The sequence below is a fragment of the Neomonachus schauinslandi genome, chromosome 12 (assembly GCF_002201575.2).
Source record: "Neomonachus schauinslandi chromosome 12, ASM220157v2, whole genome shotgun sequence".
NCBI lineage: Eukaryota > Metazoa > Chordata > Mammalia > Carnivora > Phocidae > Neomonachus > Neomonachus schauinslandi.
Window position 1 is genome coordinate 54,495,693 of NC_058414.1, and position 18,599 is coordinate 54,514,291.

General features: G+C 41.4%; 1 protein-coding gene across 3 annotated transcripts in view; it reads left to right on the forward strand.

Moving 5' to 3' along the window:
- Positions 1-260: 260 nt before the first annotated feature.
- The window catches only part of KLHL7 (kelch like family member 7), a 70,236-nt gene continuing 51,897 nt past the window's right edge, over positions 261-18,599 (forward strand). Inside the window, exon 1 of one of the 3 annotated variants that reach the window (XM_021689838.1) lies at positions 261-615. In XM_021689838.1, coding sequence (XP_021545513.1) covers positions 496-615 — 120 coding nt within the window. In that variant the 5' untranslated portion in view covers positions 261-495. Of the gene's footprint in view, positions 616-11,431; positions 11,492-16,898; positions 17,021-18,599 lie in introns of those variants that run through there. The other 2 variants (XM_044920272.1, XM_044920273.1) reach the window with 2 other exon arrangements.

Here is an 18,599-nt window from a genome sequence, read left to right on the forward strand (position 1 = left end):
ACCAACAGGAGGTACCGCCTACCTATCCAAAAAAAGAAAATCTCACCCCATAATCTAAATTTGTAAAACCTGACTCGGGGAAACGGAAGGGCACGCACGCCCTTGCAGCGGCTGGAAGCGAAAATTCCGCCGGCGGCCGGCGGCGACAAAGACAACCGGCCCGCACCCCGTCGCTGGGAGCGGCGCGCCGCTGTGACGCGCAGGCCTCGCCCCCTGCTCCCTTCAGAGCGCGCCCGCCCCCGCGAGCGAAGTGCGCAGACTCCTCGGCCCGGCTCCGGTTCTGTCGGGACGCCGCCGAGCCCGCGACGTCGCCTCCCGGTGAGTTTTTGAGGGGGCCGCCAGGCCTTGTCCTTCCGCAGTGGCCGCGCCGGCAGCAGGGCGCTGCAGCCGCAGTCCCGGCCGCGCTGTTTGGTAAACAGAAGCCCCAGCGTGCCCGGAGCGTGCAACCCCTCGCTCGGCCCGGCCAGCCCCGGGCGTGAACCGAGCTGACGGAGGATGGCAGCCTCCGGGGTGGAGAAGAGCAGCAAGAAGAAGACCGAGAAGAAACTTGCTGCTCGAGAAGAAGCTAAATTGTTGGCGGGCTTCATGGGCGTCATGAATAACATGCGGAAACAGGTACCGCCTTTGTGGGAGTGACGGACGCCAGGGGGGAGGGGGTCCGGGACTCGCGCCCCTGGCTCCCTGGGCCGAAACCGCGCCCGGTGGATCGCGGCTCTCTTCCTCGGTCCTCGCCCTTCCTCCCATTTTCGCACGCTAGTCAAGCTGCTGTTTAGTAGAGGGTCGCGTTAAACCGTTCTCGAGCAGCAGCGTCGCCTCGTCTGCGGATGCTGTGGCTCCCAGGTCACACTCCTGGGGGACTCCCCGGGCTGGCATTCGGCGTCGCGTCTCGGTTGTGTAACAGCTCTGCCCTAGTTATCTCTTTGTGAGGCGAGGATCCCTCCATTGGCGAGCCGCTTTAAGGTGTCGTGAGATCTTGTGCGAAGAAGCCCATTGGCACAGCCCAACCCGAAGCCTCCAAGGAAGGGAGAAGCAGTGCTGGCCTGAAATCAGCTACTCTAAATAACGATCCCCGCCCCTCCTCTGTGTTAGCCGGGTGGAGCTAGTTGAAGACAAATCCTCCTGTACGTGTTAATTTAGAGCAGAAACAGTCACCGATAAATGCCGCGCAGTCTTTTAAGGCCCCTGTGCGCCTCTGTTATTAAGAGGAGCTCTTTGTTCCGTCTTTGATGTGTGGCGCATTAATGAAAGTCTTCACGTCGGCGAAAGGTGGGTTATGAAAAGAATGGATTTTAACACGGAGAATGTAGACTAGAGAGGTTTTTTGTTTTGTTTTTTTAATTCCATAACATACCAAAGAGCATAGAAAAGTCACTTGGTTACTTTTTTTATTCCGTAAGCTTTATTCTAAAAAATACGCATCTAAGGAGATGCGGGAATGTTTGTTTTGTAACCGTGGTTCTGTTTTTAAAGAAGACAAAAGCAGGATGTATGAATAATAGCAGAACCTCGTTTGCTTATCTAGTGGTTCTGATGAGAATATGGAAAACAGTACAGGAATTTAAGATTTGTATGAAGATACTAGCTTCTGGTTTCTTTAAGCAAACTCTGACTGCCGGGATCGTCTTTGTTCATCAGCTCCTGGCGTGGTGCGTGAATGCAGTAGATACCTGTCCGAATGCCTTTAAATCTTTCCTGGCTTTTGTGCTGAAGTAGCTGTGAACGTCTGAATTCAGTATTATGTGTAACTTACTTTCATGTATCTATTTCCATGTATACATTCAAGTTCCTTTCATGTAAACCTTTTTATATTTACACCACCAGTGACTTCATATTACTGGTGCATTTAACAAGTGTCTGCTTATAAAGGGTGAACAGCCTTCACCAGTGCTCAAATTTGTTTCCAACAGCCCTCTCACTCCCCCTAGATATGTGGTTTTGTCTATGAACGCCAGCATGGTGAAGCATTGCCTCATTCCTTATGTAGATAGGGTGCAGCTGGGTTGCAGTATCAGTTGTTTACTTAAGAGGGGATTTTTCTGAAACTGTATGTTCAGCTCTTTGGGTTTAAAAATTGATTCATATCCTGTCCTTAGACTTAGCTTTAGACTATATTAACATCTGTTTATTTACTGTTAAGCTAGAAATAAAGTTACTGAACAATCAGGATGCTGTTACTGTTACTTAGTAGGAAGGGGAAAATAGATGCTGGGTGGTACAACCAGGGATCTCTTCCACCGTGGTTAACTGACCTTAATCTGTTAGATTCTCTCTTTGTCAATGGCTTTACATGTTATTCGGGTATTCTCCAATAGAACTTTTACCAACTTCATGGAATCCTGCATCTTTTGCAAGATGTGCAGTTTCACTCTGCAGTTGATTTACGTTGTACTCGTATTGTTCTGTATAACATCTTAACACAAGAGAGACTCACCAAGAATGACTGACAAGGGCAGTTGATGGGAATTAGCAGAAATAGAAACCCATCTGGGCCAGCGGAAGAATGTTTGAGTGAGAACCAATTTTATAAGTGTTCTTGTTCTTTAGTGAATATTATGTTGTGACTATTCTTGCTTCCCCATATGACCTCATTACTTTGGGGATCAGAATAATGAGTGCCTGGATGACAAGGACCCCTCTGTACACACCCAGAAACATTCTTACAGGAAGTTGAGAATGCGGTGAAATTAGAATGTCTGAATTCCAGTTCCTGCTCTACCATTAATTAGTTTTGTGATCTTAGATAAATATGATTTAGGTCATTTCATCTCTCGCTAGCCTAGCAACCAACTCCATACATAGTGGCCAGTGGGGGTTCTTCAGAGCCAGCAGCCTCAGCTTCTTATGGAGCCTTTTCCTTCATCATCCTTGCAGTCATTTCTAGCCTTTTGTTTTTAAAGTCAGCTTTCCAATGAAGTATAGGATTCATTAAAGGATACAAATCATAAACATGCATCTCAATGAATTATTACAAAATAGACATACCACTGCCAACAAGAAATAGAACATGAAGAGTACACTAGAGGTCCCCCTTTACACTCTTCTCAATCACTAGCCACCCCCCAAAGGTAACCACTGTTTTAACTTCTATCACCATAGATTTGTTTTTTCCTGTTTTAAAATGTATGTAAATGGAATCATACAGTATATACTCCTGAGTCTTGGTTTCAGAAAGCTTAACATTATTTTTGTGAGATTTATGATGATGTTCTATGTAGCTCTAGTACATCCTCATTGTATTTAGTACTCCATTGTAGAAATATACCACAGTTTATCCATTCTATCATTATGGACATTTGAATTATTTCTAGTTTAGCACTATGAAGAATAGTACTACTTTGAACATTTTTGTATATTTTGTACATGTCTTTAGATGTGCACATGTATACATTTCTGTTGGGAAATACCTAAGAGTGGAGTTGTGGAGTCACAGATTATGCTACACTCAGCTTTAATAGATACTGTCCTACAGTTTCCAAGGTTGTGCCAGTTTATGCTCATGCCAGCCATGTATTAGGTTTTTACTCTACCTCCTTATCAACACTTGGTATTGTCAGTCTTTATAATGTTAGCCATTCTAATGGGTATATAGTAGCATCTTATTTAATTAGGTTGAGCACCTTTTTATTTTCCTGACTTTTTGTTTAGATTAATTTTATTACTTGATACACTACAGAGGAGCTCTACAAAGCAGGGCTAGGTCATAGTCACTACTGCTCATATCTAATTGCTTTTGCTCTTGTGTTAATGAAGTCTAGGAGACCCTTAACATTTTAGGGATATGTTTTGAGACCTTCCTTAGTACCACTACAGTTTACAGTTTCTTTGTGTTAAGTGAATTAAAGCATAATTAGAATTTAGAAGCTTATGTTAAAGACCTATTGAGAATTATGTGAGAGAACCAAAACTGATTTAAGGAATGGATGCTGAGCAGTCAGCTGGGCTTACTAACTAAAAATGAATCAACTTCTGTACACTCACCTCTTCAAGATTGTAAGTTACTACTAGTCATTAATCTTTAGGGTCTCTTGTGAATAATCTGTACCCTCTGCATTAAATCCTCAGTAACAGAAACACTTCTTGAGCATTTCTTTTCTACCAGCCATTGTGCAATGTGTTTTACATGCTTTGTCTCATTTAATTCCGCCAACAGCTCTCATTGTCATCTCCCATCATCCAGACTTTCCTATTTTTAACTCTCTGCTGTCTTCTCCTTTTGTCTGTCCAGTTTAGGAGATAATCATCTCTCTTCACTCCCTTTCCAATGCCCCAGGCTTTCTTGACCTTCCATTCTTTTTTCACATCCGTCTGGTAAAAAGCATCGATGACTATTTACCTTTTTTGTGCAAGGTTTCCAAGCACAGCTGGAAAATATCCCATTACTGGGCAGTTCTTTGCCAGGTAAGTCCTAATTTCAACTCAGCTGTCAGTACTGGTGATCTCCATTATTTTACTGTTTTCCTCTAAAATGAGTCCTGTCTCTGTATCTTCACTTTCAATAGATCACCCCCTTTTGATATCATAAATAAATAAAAGACATTATTTTGGTACTATCTAACTTTTAAATTTCCACCACCATATCTATACACCTATTTTGACAGTTTTTAATTTTGCTACAGTGAAGAAGCTGCCTCCTTTCCATCTAAAGCCAGTACTTTCCCTTGGGCTTTGGCTCCCTCAGTATTAGCCTAGTCAGAAAAGTTATATTGTTGGTTATTCCATCTCTGTTGAGCATCTTTAACTTCTCCTTCTCTACCTGAGTCTAGCATTTAGGCATGTTTTAATTTCTCTAGCTTTTAAACCAACCATCCAAACCAGTCCACCTATTCTTAGTCTCAACATTCCTCTATAAATAATAACTCTCTCCCCTCTATTAAAACCAGAGGGTGGGTAGATTCACTGCTTCCCCCCCCCCCCTTTCTTTGGCTCATTGTTGACTTACTCCTCTAGCTCAGTTTGGCTTTCTAACTCATCCATTTGGATGAATACTTACTGAGACCCACTGCATGCTAGGCGTTTTGCTAGATTCTATAGTTGCAGTGATGAGCAAAACCAGACAGTCCTTACTCTCATGTAGTTTTAGTCTAGTAGGAGAGTGAGACATTAGTCAAGCAGTCACAGAAAAGAAATGTAAAATTGCAACAGCGGTAGGTATTATTAAAGAGAAGAACGTGATACAGTGAGGGGTATGATTGGATGATTTGACCATCAAATCAGGAAGATTTTCCCAAGGAACTGGTAAATGAACTGAGAGCTGAAATAAGAGTACGTGTTAATTAGGCACCTTAAGGAAGAGCTTCTTAGGTCAATGAACAGCAGATGCAGAGGCCCTGAGTCAGAGACCGACTTACCATAGAATGGCAAGTTCAGGAGGCTGATTAAAGGCCAGTATGACTGGAGCACAGAACATAAGGGGGAGGATGGTGTAATATGAAACTGGAGAAGTAGCTAGAGACCTGCCCATGCACAGTCTCCTAAGTCAAGTTAGGAGGATTTGCCTTTTTTCTAAAACCCCTTCAGATGTGTGTTGTGCGAGAGAAAAAAGGAGAGAGAGAGAGAGGAGGGATCTGCAGGTATTTGTTTTTCTTTTGAAAAAGATAGTTCCTGATCTGTGGCAAATGAGGGAGTTCTCAGAGTGGTTGTTGGCAAACCAAACAGGAAGTTGTTCAGTAGCTCACTGAGATGGTCCCTTGAACTAAGGTGGTAGCAGCAGTAGCAATGAAGAAAAGGTGACATATTCAAGAAATTTAGGAGGTAAAATTGACAGGACTTGGTGATAACTTCCACATTTGGGTGTGATGACTAAATTAGATAACCAAATTAAGATAACTTGAAACAGGATCTGATAAGTTCACAATAAATGTTGGCTATTTTTGTTGCTATTATGATAGTGATGGTTGACTGGATGCTGAGGGATTCAATACAAGTTTTCGGTTATGACCTCTAGGGTTCTAGAATGCATAACTAGGTAGATGGTGACACTAGGAGATACTGGAAAGGATCAAGGCTTTGAGGAAAGGATTATAGTTTGTATTTTAGATATGTTCAGTTTACAGTGCCCATGAGACATTAAGGTACATATGGTGAATTGACAGGTCTGGAGAGTTACAGGTTAAAAGTGTAAATTCATGGGGCACCTGGCTGGCTCAGTCATACCTTGTGCAACTCTTGATCTCAGGGTTGTGAGTTCGAGCCCCATGTTGGTGGTAGAGTTTACTTAAAAAAATTTGCGGGGGGGGGGAGGCACGCCTGGGTGGCTCATATGGTTAAGCGTCTGCCTTTGGCTCAGGTCATGATCTCCAGGTCCTGGGATCGAGCCCCACATCGGGCTCCCAGCTCAGCGGGGAGTCTGCCTTTCTTTCTCCCTCTTCCTCTCCCCCCTGCTCATGTGCTCTGTCTCTCTCTCAAATGAATAAATAAAATCTTTTTTAAAAAATTTTATTTTAGGGGCACCTGGGTGGCTCAGTCGGTTAAGCATGTGACTCTGGATTTTGACTCAGGTTATGATCTCACAGTCCTGAGATCAAGTCCCTTGCCGGGCTTGAGCTCAGTGGGGAGTCTGCTTAAGATTATCTCTCTCCCTCTCCCTCTGCCCCTTCTCCCGCTTTCTCTCTCTAAAATAAATAAATCTTTTTAAAAAAGGGCACCTGGGTGGCTCAGTCAGTTAAGTGTCTGCCTTCGGCTCAGGTCATGATCCTGGGGTCCTGGGTTGGAGCCCCATGTAAGGCTCCCTGCTCATGGGAGTCTGTTTCCCTCTCCCTTTGCCCTTTCCTCCCACTTGTGTGTGTGCACGCACGCGCTCACTCTCTCTCTGTCTCTCAAATAAATAAAATCTTTAAAAAAAATTTAAGTGTGGGGCGCCTGGGTGGCTCAGATGATTAAGCCTCTGCCTTCGGCTCAGGTCATGATCCCAGGGTTCTGGGATCGAGCCCCGCATTGGGCTCCCTGCCCCAAGGGAAGCCTGCTTCTCCCTCTCCCACTCCCCCTGCTTGTGTTCCTGCTCTCGCTCTGTCAAATAAATAAATAATCTTAAAAAATAAAAATAAAAATAAATAAAAAAATTTAAGTGTTAATTTGTGATTATCTGCAGATGGAAGATAACTTCTTTATTGAAACCATGGCGAGTCAAGGATAAGGAATGAGCCTATAAGGAGGCCCCTCACCCCCAAAAAAATGGCCAGAAGAGTAAGAGGAAAATGAGAGTTTTCAGAATCTGAGAAGAAATTGTTTCAGAAGGAGCATGGCAAATTTTGAAGCCTATGAGAAATCAGGATACAGCAACACAGGAGAGCTAATTGACTGTAGTGAGTGTTGTTTTGATAGGGAGACAAATGGAAGTCAGATTATCTTGAGTAAGATATGAGACAATTGAAACAGCTTTATTGGAGAAATTTGGCCCTGAAGGAAGTAGGGGAGTCAAATGAAGTTCATTTGGTTTTATTTGTTTAAATTGGAGAGATATAAGTGTGCTTAAAAATCACTAAATTCTAACTCTAAAACTGATAATACAGTATATGTTAATTCAGTTGAATTTAAATTTAAAAATTTTTAAAAAAGAATTCATTTGAGGTGTAGAGCTTGAATGTATATGAGACAGAATGGATAATTGATAGATGATTCCTGAGATGAGATCTAAAGTAAAGGTAATTAATCTCTCTTGGGAGGAGGACAGTTTCTCTCCATAAGAGTGGGAAGGAAGAGAGATTAGTATATAGTTGTGTTTGGAATCAGGAGAATAAAGGAGTTTCTGTCCAGAGGCCTTTGTTCTCTCTGAAAAGTAGGAGATGAGATCATCCACTAAAATGAAGGAGGAAGATGAAGCTAGAGGTTGAGGAAAGTAATTTTTGTGAAGAGTAGAATTGGTATGATGGCTGGCAGTATTTTTGAGGTTAATTATCATGGATTTGTAATGAATATTTAATCTTAACCAGGTCTTCACAGCCCTGTCTGATATAATCCCAACCTGTTTCAGTCAGATCACCACTTTTCTCTTAGCCATTTCACTCCCGGCACCTGTCTTCCTTCAGAGCCTGAAATGTTGTAACAATGCCTGTTAACTCTCTTTCTCTCCTACTCATGCTTGCCACTTCCTCCCTGAATGCCCTATATTATGTCAAGAGCCTCTGTTATATATACTCCATTCCTTTCGTTCACGCACTGATCATCTATATAAAGGCAAGAATGACTTCTTATTTTAAAGTATGTCTTTGGGCGCCTGGGTGGCTCAGTTGGTTAAGCGACTGCCTTCGGCTCAGGTCATGGTCCCGGAGTCCTGGGATCGAGTCCCACATCGGGCTCCCGGCTCAGCGGGGAGCCTGCTTCTCCCTCTGACCCTCTCCCCTCTCATGCTGTTTCTCTCTCAAATAAATAAATAAATAAAATCTTAAAAAAAAAAAAAAATTAAAAAAAATAAAGTATGTCTTTGCTGCTAGGCTCTAAGCTTCATGAGGGCAGGGACATTGTCTTATTCAGTGCTATATTGCCAACATCTACAATATAGGTGCTCAAATATTTGTTACGTAAATAGCTGATGTCATACGTATGGTTGATAACACCTAGAGGTTGAGGGCAGAGTAAGAAGGAAAGTGGACAGAAGATAAAACTCTGGGGGAGCACCAGCATTTTAAAGGATAGGAAGAAAAGTGCATTGGAGATTAAGGTATGGAAGGAAGAAAGACAGCAGGGAATAATGTCATTCAAACCAAGATACAAGTTACAAAGAAGAGACAGTCAGGAGTATCAAATGTAGTAGGGAGGCTAAAAAAGATAAAGTGTCCCCTGGATTTGAAAATTGGTGGTTTTAGCAAGTTAAGTTTTAATGGAGTGGTGGGGGAGGGGGCAGATTTTACAGGACAAAGGAGGGACAAAGTGGTGAGTAGATGGAGAGGGACCTGCCTTCTGTATGGCCTAGGCTTTTCAGGATGGGATTAATGTTGTTTAAATTCCAGTAGTATATACCCAAAGAATACAAAAATACTAATTCAAAATGTTTATAGCGTCATTATCTACAGTAGCCAAACTATGGAAACAACCCAAGTGCTCATTGACTGATGAATGGATAAAGATGTTGTGTGTGTACACACACACACACACACACACACACACACACACACACAATATTACCCAGTCATAAAAAAGAGTGAAATCTTGCCATTTGCAACAACATGGATGGAGCTAGAGAGTATTACGTTAAGCGAAATAAGTAAGAGAAAGACAAATATCATATAATTTCCCTCGTTCATGGAATTTAAGAAACAAAATAAATGAGCAGAGGGGAGAAGGGGGGGGGCAAACCAAGAAATTGACTCTTAATAATAGAGAACAAACTGATGGTTACCAGAAGGGAGGTGGGGGGGAATGGGTTAAATAGGTGAAGGGGATTAAGGAGGGCACTTGTGATGAGCACCAGTTGATGTATGGAAGAGTTGAATCATTGTACACTTGGAACTAATATTCCATAGCACGTTAACTAACTGGAATTTAAATAAAAACTAAACATATATTGATCTCCACATTTAAAAAAATAAACTCCAGTAGTATAAAGTGCATACTACCATCATGACACTTACCCTATGTGTGTTGAATGAATGAATACAGAAGCGTATCTTAAGGGAGACATGATTGTATTAAAATTCCTTCTGAAGAGAAAGACAGTCAAGATTTGGGAGATGTGGGCGCCTGGGTGGCTCAGTTGGTTAAGCGACTGCCTTCGGCTCAGGTCATGATCCCAGGGTCCTGGGATCGAGTCCCGCATCGGGCTCCCGGCTCAGCAGGAAGCCTGCTTCTCCCTCTCCCACTCCCCCTGCTTGTGTTCCTGCTTTCACTGTCTCTGTCTCTGTCAAATAAATAAATAAAATCTTTAAAAAAAAAAAAAAAGATTTGGGAGATGCAAGAACTCTTCATGCCAACCCCAAAGGCCTCTAGCCTTTGGGACACTGCCTTCGTTGGACTTCAGCTGTAACTACCACTAATTGTTTCTCTTTCAGAGTTTCAAATCCTGGATGGAGAGGATCTGATAGACCTAGCTTGGGTGGAGTGTTAACCCTTTGACTCAATTATCTATGCTAAGGAGAACAAGGTCATGTAGCACAAACATGTCTTGAAAGACTCATTTTATGTACTGAGGCCATTTCCTGAGAGGGGAGAATTATAAGTCAGGTAGCTACTCCAGTGAAAAACCACTACAAAAATTTGTATCTTTGAAACAGCCAGCATATTAAATATTTTAGTACATAATAATACAGCATGTAATTTAGTTACATTCTGTTAAACTGTCAAAAATGTGGTTGATTAATATTTAAGAGAGACATTCTTAATGCCATCTATGCTAAATATCATAAATTCTATACTTAATATCAGGTTAACCTACTGGAAAATGGTATGCCAGGATTAAATGAGTTCTTTTTTAGAACTTCTCTTTGAATTGCACTTAAATCGAATCACAGTTTAATATTATACTGTAAGCGTTCATCATGAAAAATTACTCTAAAGTGGCTTGTGGGGCACCTGAGTGGCTCAGTCAGTTAAGCATCTGCCTGCAGCTCAGGTCATAATCCCGGGGTGCTTGGATCAAGCCCCGCATCGGACTCCCTGCTCAGCGGGAAGCCTGCTTCTCCCTCTCCCTCTGACCCTTCTCACTGCTTGTGCTCTCTCTCTCTCTGTGAAATAAATAAAATTTAAAAAAATAAAGTGGCTTTGTATCTTCTATAAAACTTCTTTTAGTAGTGTTGCCTTTAGTCACTCATTGCTATGGGAAACAGTATGCTATAGTGGAGATAAGATGGATTTTGGAATCAAATAGATCTGGGTTTGAATCCTAGCTCTGTCTTCTTACTAATTGTGTGACATTGGGCAAGTCACAACTTCTTTAGCCTTTTATGTTTGTATCTGCACAACAATGATCATAATATTATATTGACCTCACTTACTGATGTTGGGGATAGTGAGACAGAGAATGTAAAAACTCTTTTTTTTTTTTTTTAAGATTTTATTTATTTGAGAGAGAGCACAAGAGCGGGGTGAGGGGAAGAGGGAAAAGCAGGCTCCCTGCTGGACAGGGAGCCCAATGCTCGATCCCAGGACTCTGGGATCACGACCTGAGCTGAAGGCAGATGCTTAACCAACTGAGCCACCCAGGTGCCCCTGAAAACTCTTGATAAATTATTCAGCATTATCAAATATTGTTGGTATTGCTGTTATCACAGTGAATCTCCTGGAATTATTGGTTACCAGGCAACCAAAATATGTTCTCTCTTAAGTCAGAATAATTTATTGCAAGAACATCAGGAACTTAACATATTGACCACAGGCTGGAAGATGAGCAGGCATGGCAGACAAGCAGAAACCCTAGCATTCTGTGTTAGCTAGGCTTCAGAGACTCTGGAGTCAGTTAGAGGGCAGGGGCAGTCTTGACTGCTTGCCGCAGCTGCCGCTGCCACAAAGACAGTTCTTCCTCCCTCTTTCTATTATTTGCTCAAAATTAAAAATCCTGAAAGTAGGTATATAATTGGCTGGCCTTAGATTGTTTGCCAGATTTGGGCTCTGCTGAGTGAACAGAAGAAATAACTGACTTTTATCTTCCATAATGAGATGCAAGCTCTGAGAATTGCCCTCTCACCAACGTAGTTCATAATGAGGAATTTTTCCAGAAATGGGAGCTTGGGGTTCTAATAGGCAGGAAACTGGATGCTAGATTGCCAGAATCCATTAAAAAAAGTCATCAGGTTTCATCATTTCAAGATTCTAAGGCCTAAGTCTTAGTAGATTCTTTATATGATTGTGGAGGGAAAAGCTTCATAGTTAAAACTTATATAAGAGCAAGGATGAAAATAAAAATAGAAGCCACATTCATTGCTTATGATTTATTTGTTAATGTTTTTATTGTTCGTGATTTCTTCCTTCACTGCCTATTCCTATTCTTTGTCTTTAGCCAACTCCTCAAGATTCTTTATCTGATGGGGTGACCTAATCCTTTATTCCTAGGTGCCTTGAACCTTTGGTCTTGCCTGTATAGGGTCACTTTAGTCTTTTATTAACATTTATTACTAGATTTAGCAGTACCAGCAAAGGGCCTGGGATTTGATTTTATGGTATTTATAAGCTGATTAGTTAGCCTGTTGCTGTTTAATGGATGCTGGCAGAAGACATGAGACTCCTAGGTTAGAGACAACAGACTTGATTACTCACAGCACAGCATCATGGGCATCCACATGTATGTGTCAGTTCCCCTCACCCCACAAGTACTGAGGGTGACCCACTGGGGCCCACATGGATGTTATACACACAGTGGGTTTGTGTTGTAGCTACAGAATGAACACTGAGCTTAAGGAATCTGCCATATTATAGCAAACAGTAAGCAAGCCTATTCCTTATTCTTATGGGGAAGACTATCACATCCCTTATGATTCCTTGCTGCCAACATAACCCTGAGAAATGGTGCCCCAGGTAAAAAGTGTCAGGGCCTTGCCTTCTTGGCATGTCCAGGAAGATATGTAGGAATTCAAGAGAACCATAGAGGACTCTTCTTTCACAACGACAAGAAGGTACCCAAGGGGATCCCCTGAGCTCCAGCTGTCTTCTGTCCCAGAGAGAACAGAAATCTTTTTTTTTTTTTTCCCTTCATGGCCAGGTTCAGGCACCTAACCAAATGTAATAACTTTTGTTCTTTTTACCCAGTGCCAGGAGGATGCCAAAATTCCCAGGTTGTAGTCTTAACTTCTAATTCTGTAAAAACATTTTTCTGTCACTTGGTTGAAGCATTCTTCTTTTGGGTCCTCATATCTTTAAACTAGCAGAATCCACCTCCAGAAAGACTAATTGCTGAGATCAGAAGCAAAATATTTGTGAGTGAATCATTAAGCTTAACAGTGAGGGGAGCTTCTTCCATCCCTTGGTTGCCAGGCTAAGTCTGACTATATAGAAACCATTTTGTCTCTGTAAATTTTTTTAAATGTTTATTTTTTTATTTTTTTAAAGATTTTATTTATTGATTTGACAGAGAGAAAGAGAGCACAAACCGGGAGAGGCAGAGGGAGAGGGAGAAGCAGGCTCCCCACTGAGCAAGGAGCCCGATGTGGGACACTATCCCAGGCCCTGGAGGTCATGACCTGAGCCAAACCATCTGCCCCTTGTCTCTGTATATTATGTGAAATCACATCATTTGAAAATGGATTCTGCTGGTGGCGCCTGGGTGGCTCAGTCATTAAGTGTCTGCCTTCGGCTCAGGTCATGATCCCAGGGTCGTGGGATCGAGCCCTGCATCGGGCTCCCCGCTCCGCAGGAAGCCTGCTTCTCCCTCTCCCACTCCCCCTGCTTGTGTTCCCTCTCTCGCTGTGTCTCTGTCAAATAAGTAAACAAAATCTTTAAAAGAAAAAAAAAAAGAAAAAATGGATTCTGCTGCTTAAAAAGTTTGAAAACCACTGTTATAAGGCTTTTCCCTGAAAGGAGGAGAATGAATATACACACACACACACATTTATATATGTGAGTTTGTCTCTGTATCTGGTGTGGGGAACAGAGGGCAAAGGGGCTGGGGCTGGGAAAACATGTCTGACCTTCACCTCACCCAAAGGAAAGGAAATGAGGTATATTGAGCTCATCTCTCTCTCCTACAAGTTTTGCCCAATGAGAGAGAAGTTGTAATCTAATGAAGCTAGAAGTTAAGACTCTGCTGTTTTATTAATGGTGTGATTATTCTTTTGAGATTCACATCTACTTAAGATCTCCATCAGCTAAGGAGAATAGGTAAGGTATGTCTTATGGTGGACTCTATAAGCTGGATTTGGGCCCCGCCGTCTTTTATTCCCCACTACAGGACATATGAATATGCAGATTCCAGAATTTAGATTATTAGGGTATACGGGTGTGAGTAGATGGGGATTACCAGGTACTCACACATTTATCAATAGTGTGTTTTTTTAATATATATAATTTTTAAAAGATTTTCTTTATTTGAGAGAGAGAGTACATACACATGAGCCCAGGGAAGGGGCTGAGGGAGAAGCAGGCTCCCTGCTGTGCAGGGAGCCCAGTGCTGAGCCCCAGGGATCATGACCTGAGCTGAAGGCAGATGCTTAACCAACGGAGCCACTCAGGCGCCCCAGTAGTGTGTTTTATTATGTCTCGCTTGGCTATTAATCTTTATGTAAACTCCCTGATGAGAATCTCAGAGGGCTGAATAGTAGACCAGGAACCAAAGCCCTATCCCAACTCCCAACAGACACTAACTGGACCGAGTAAATAAGAATTTATTTCCAAGTTTGTTTGTTTTTTTTAAGGTTTTCTGTTTGGTTTTTGTTGTTGTTGTTTTACCTGCACAGGGAGCATTTTGTTCTATCTTAAAGGCATCCTCTACAATAACTGTTCTTCTGTGTATCCTCTGTAGACCCACTTAGAAAGGTTATTTAATTTTTTTACTCCAGAAAGCTTTTAAATGGGTAATCTATTAACTCCAGACTGGAAATTCACTTCTATTTCCCATCTCAAATTTTTCTCGACCAAAATTTCATTCTTAGCTCTCCAGATTATTTGCAGTGAACAACCGAATGACAACTTAAAACACTCCATCTAATTCCGTACTAGCAATGTAAAATCCGCTAAATTTGACTCTTATGAACCCCTTCATTGTTAAATTCCCACATCTGTGATCTTCCTGTGAGTTAAAATTAAAGGCCGTTCCAAATATGTGCTCTCCCTGGTTTCTTACACTGCTCAGTCTCAGCCAGAAAGCATTTGCTTAAGTGTTTGGGTAGATTCTGGGAAGCTTTCTTCAGCAGCTGCAGCCTGGGCTATCTTCCATTGGAATATATTTAGTTAGTTTAGCAACTCCAAAGGTGAATTTCTCCAATTTCAAGGTAGTTGGTGCCACGTGTTTTCAGAGTGTTGAAGGGCCCTAGCACCTTAGCACAGCATCATCTCCGCCCCCAGAAACCTGAAAAGATACAAGCAAATCTCCCATCTCTACAATAAATAGTGCAGATGTTGACACCTCACGATAAAGTCCTAACCCACCTTATTGTTCCCAGACTAAAACAACAGAAACTTCAGTTTCTAGGGAACAGAGAATCTTCAAAGAAAACATAAGGATGTCTGGGCTTTTTGCTTGCACAGGTTGCCCGTCTGTGTTGGCTGTCTGTAATTTGCAGACTCTAAACTCAGGTGAGAGGAATCACTTATCAAGAGGCTAATAGGACACTTTACCGAATAGGGAAGGAATTTCATCTATGTGTAATAATGCTTCACTGACAGGATACCTTGCTCTTGGAAAAATTTGCCAGGGGGATTTACCCAGCTGCCAGGTCTTCTAGAGTCTCCCTTTTTTCCCTGTTGTCTGTCCTGCACATTTAAATCTTAATTTTTATTTCTCTTTTGAACCTTATGTTGTTGGCAGTTGAGTTCTGTGTAGTGATGAAGTATTTTGAGACAAGAATGATCCACATTTGTAGCAGGCAGTCGTGCAGAGCAGTTTGTGGCCTTGCATTCTCTACAGTTCTGATCCAAATAGTTGTTCTGTACCCCATGTCCCCATTATGATCCTGTCCTGCTGTGAAATTCCTTGTTTCTACTACTAATCCTATCTCTTGGAGGGGTCTTTTTTCCTTTCCATTTATCTCAGCTGGAGAATGACCTTTGATTCCTCTAAAGCCTGTTGGTCGCATAGGGACCAACATGGCCTTGACAGTGTGCTCCTCAAAACCTTGCCATTCCTCATTATTTGAGTCTTCCAGGCTTTGGAAACTCAGTGGTAGCAGACATACTCCTTTTTGTTACCTGTATGTGTCAAAATAGGCTATGACTCTGTTGTCTATTTGTTCCTTTCAGGCATCCCCAGCGGAGTTGTTAACCTGTCAAGTTGAATCCTTTTCTTCCTACATAGTATAGAGCTAACACTGTTTAGATAAGAATATCTTCCTTACTTTCCCTTTCCTTTTGATTTTGGGCCCAAATGTTTGTTTTGCTTCTTCTTCCTTTAGTGCCTTTCTTATAGACACCGTCACAGTGGAAATGAAGAGGTCCATGTGTTCAGGATTGGTTCAGCTGCTGCCAATCTTCACCCTCAGTAAAGTAATTACAGCTATGGACAGGTTCAGCATCTAACTTAGGCTTGGATTATGTCTGGGTTATTTGGCTTCCCTTTAATGTGACCTAGTACTCTCCCTTAGAGTCTTTTTTCCACAGACTTCCCAGATATGTTCTACTATAGTATGTAGCATTCCTGTCTTTCCACCTATTATCACATTGCAAATTACATAATGGATGAACTATTTTATTGCTGATCTTCCTTTTCCAAAACTTTACAAATCTGAATTTAATGTAATCACCTGTTACAACTGTCTCAGTCTTTAAGCATAGTCCTCTAATTACGTATTTGATTTCTTTGGCTTTAAGAGAGCTCTTAACAAAAATTTCTTCGATCCAGGCTTTTTCTGAGAACTGTTTTTAGACTACTGCTGAATTTTACTTTTCTTCTTCCGTATATCTCTTTGGCTTATATCACCTTACTTGAATAAATAACAGCAAAAATAACTTTTTTTCCCCCTAGCCTCATCTTTTAAAGAGCAGTTATATCAAACTGTATTTCCTCTGCCTTTTAAAGCTGTTTGACCTAACTTGTCATGTTTCCCTTAAGGAAGAAATCTGCTTTTCCTCTATTAATCTGGGTGTCCAACTTTGTTTTTCTTTTACTTTCCCACTTGCCTTATTGTGATTATGTGTGTTTAAATCCATTGCTATTTTTCTTGCTTTTCTGAGCAAATAAGATTCCTAAGGCCTTCTTAATTTTTCTCTTAGCTTTTGAGTTTATTATGGCTTTGTTGAGGCTTTTCTAGTATCTCAATCCAAGAAGATGATTTACCCCCATATAATAAGGGCTTCATTTCCCTTTATCTTTTCAGTGATTTAAATCCACCACCCAACTATAGTTGAATCTACAGTCTACTCAGGGATTTATACCCAGGGCCAACTTGAAATCACGCTGGGCGGGACTGATTGCAGAACCTTGTTGACAAGCTACATAAATCCGAAGGTTAGTCATTCCTCAGTCCTCTTCTTGGGATACGATGAAGGATAGAATTTGGGAATAGAATTAGCTGATTGCATGCCTTAGTAATGCCAGCACATATTGTTAAAAGTTAGAGCCTCGCACAGTGCTGTGGAGCTTACGTGGAGCCTACTGCCTTTTGCAGTCCTACCTGACAAACACGTAAAGAGAGCAGAAGGTCATTCTACCAACACTTGCCTGAAATTCTTGCCTGTTTTGAAGTGAAATCTTTCCTAACCAAAGGACTGTTCCTGCGGAAGTCCCTAATAATTATAGGCACTAAAGCATCACCTAAGTTTCTGTCTGCAGTGCATTGAATGTCTCTGCATACGGATTTCAGCAGCTCTCTTCCACTCTTGGTTCCCAACATTTGAGATGAGTTATGTTCCATTTTGGGGCAGACTTATAGAAGAAAGTGAACCAGAAGGCCTGGCAATGTGTGATCAGTGACCTCTACTTTATTCTTGCTCATCCTATAGAACCTCTTCCACAAGTGACAGAGGAGGAAAGGACTGAACCTTCCTTCCCAGTACTTAACTTGCCCCAGAGAAGAAACACTATGGTATGAGAGAGAAATCTAATGTTTCCCCTCAATGGGTAACAGTTATACTAATACTATTTTTTCAGTTATCCATTCTCTCATCACATTTTTTAAATTAATAGACTTTGCTTTTTAGAGTAGTTTTAGGTTTACCAAAAAATTGAACAGAAAGTACAGAGTTTCCATTTTCCCTCTCCCCCTCCCAGTTTCCCCTACTATTAACATCTTGCTAACACAAGTACGATACATTTGTTAAAATTGATGAGCCAATATTGTTACATTGTTATTAACCATAGTTTACATTAGGGTTTATTCTCTGTGTTGTACATTCTGTGGATGTTGACAGATGTATACTATACATGTATCCTGTTACAGTATCATAGGAAATAGTTTCACTGCCCTAAACATTGCGGGTACTCCAGCTTCTTACCACATTTTTGAAATAGTATCTTTATCTATATTAAATTCCTATTTAATGTAGATCCCTCACATTTCTCAAGTTTATTTCTCAACATTTAATTATTTTGTTGCTGCTATGCGAGGTTGTTGGTTTTTTTATTTTTTCCTCACTTGTGTTTCTTTGTGGCTTACTGCTCACATATAGGTTAGCTAATTGCTTTTTCATATTCATCTTATTTCTGTCTAGCCATCTTACTGACTTTTTATTTAGTTCTGTAAGTATTAAATTTATTTATTTTCTTACTGATTTTGTTACCTAAAAACCCAAGTCAGCTGCTCATTGCTCAAAAAGCCAGTACTTAAGAGACGAATTTTGATTGGAAAGGAATGTGAGCTTTATTCAGGAGGCAGGCCACCTGGGAAGAAGGCAGACTTTTGTTTAAAAACCAACTCTAAGGTTTTTGCCTGGCCCAAAGATTTTTAAAGGAACTTTAGGGCAGTTAATCAGTAAAGGGGAGCACAGTGGTCTATAACACTTCTTGATTGCGTGCAGACTCAATGGTACCAGCTACAGACATTATAGCCGTGCTTGAAAGTTGTGTATTGGTGCCCCGGGCTGGGGGG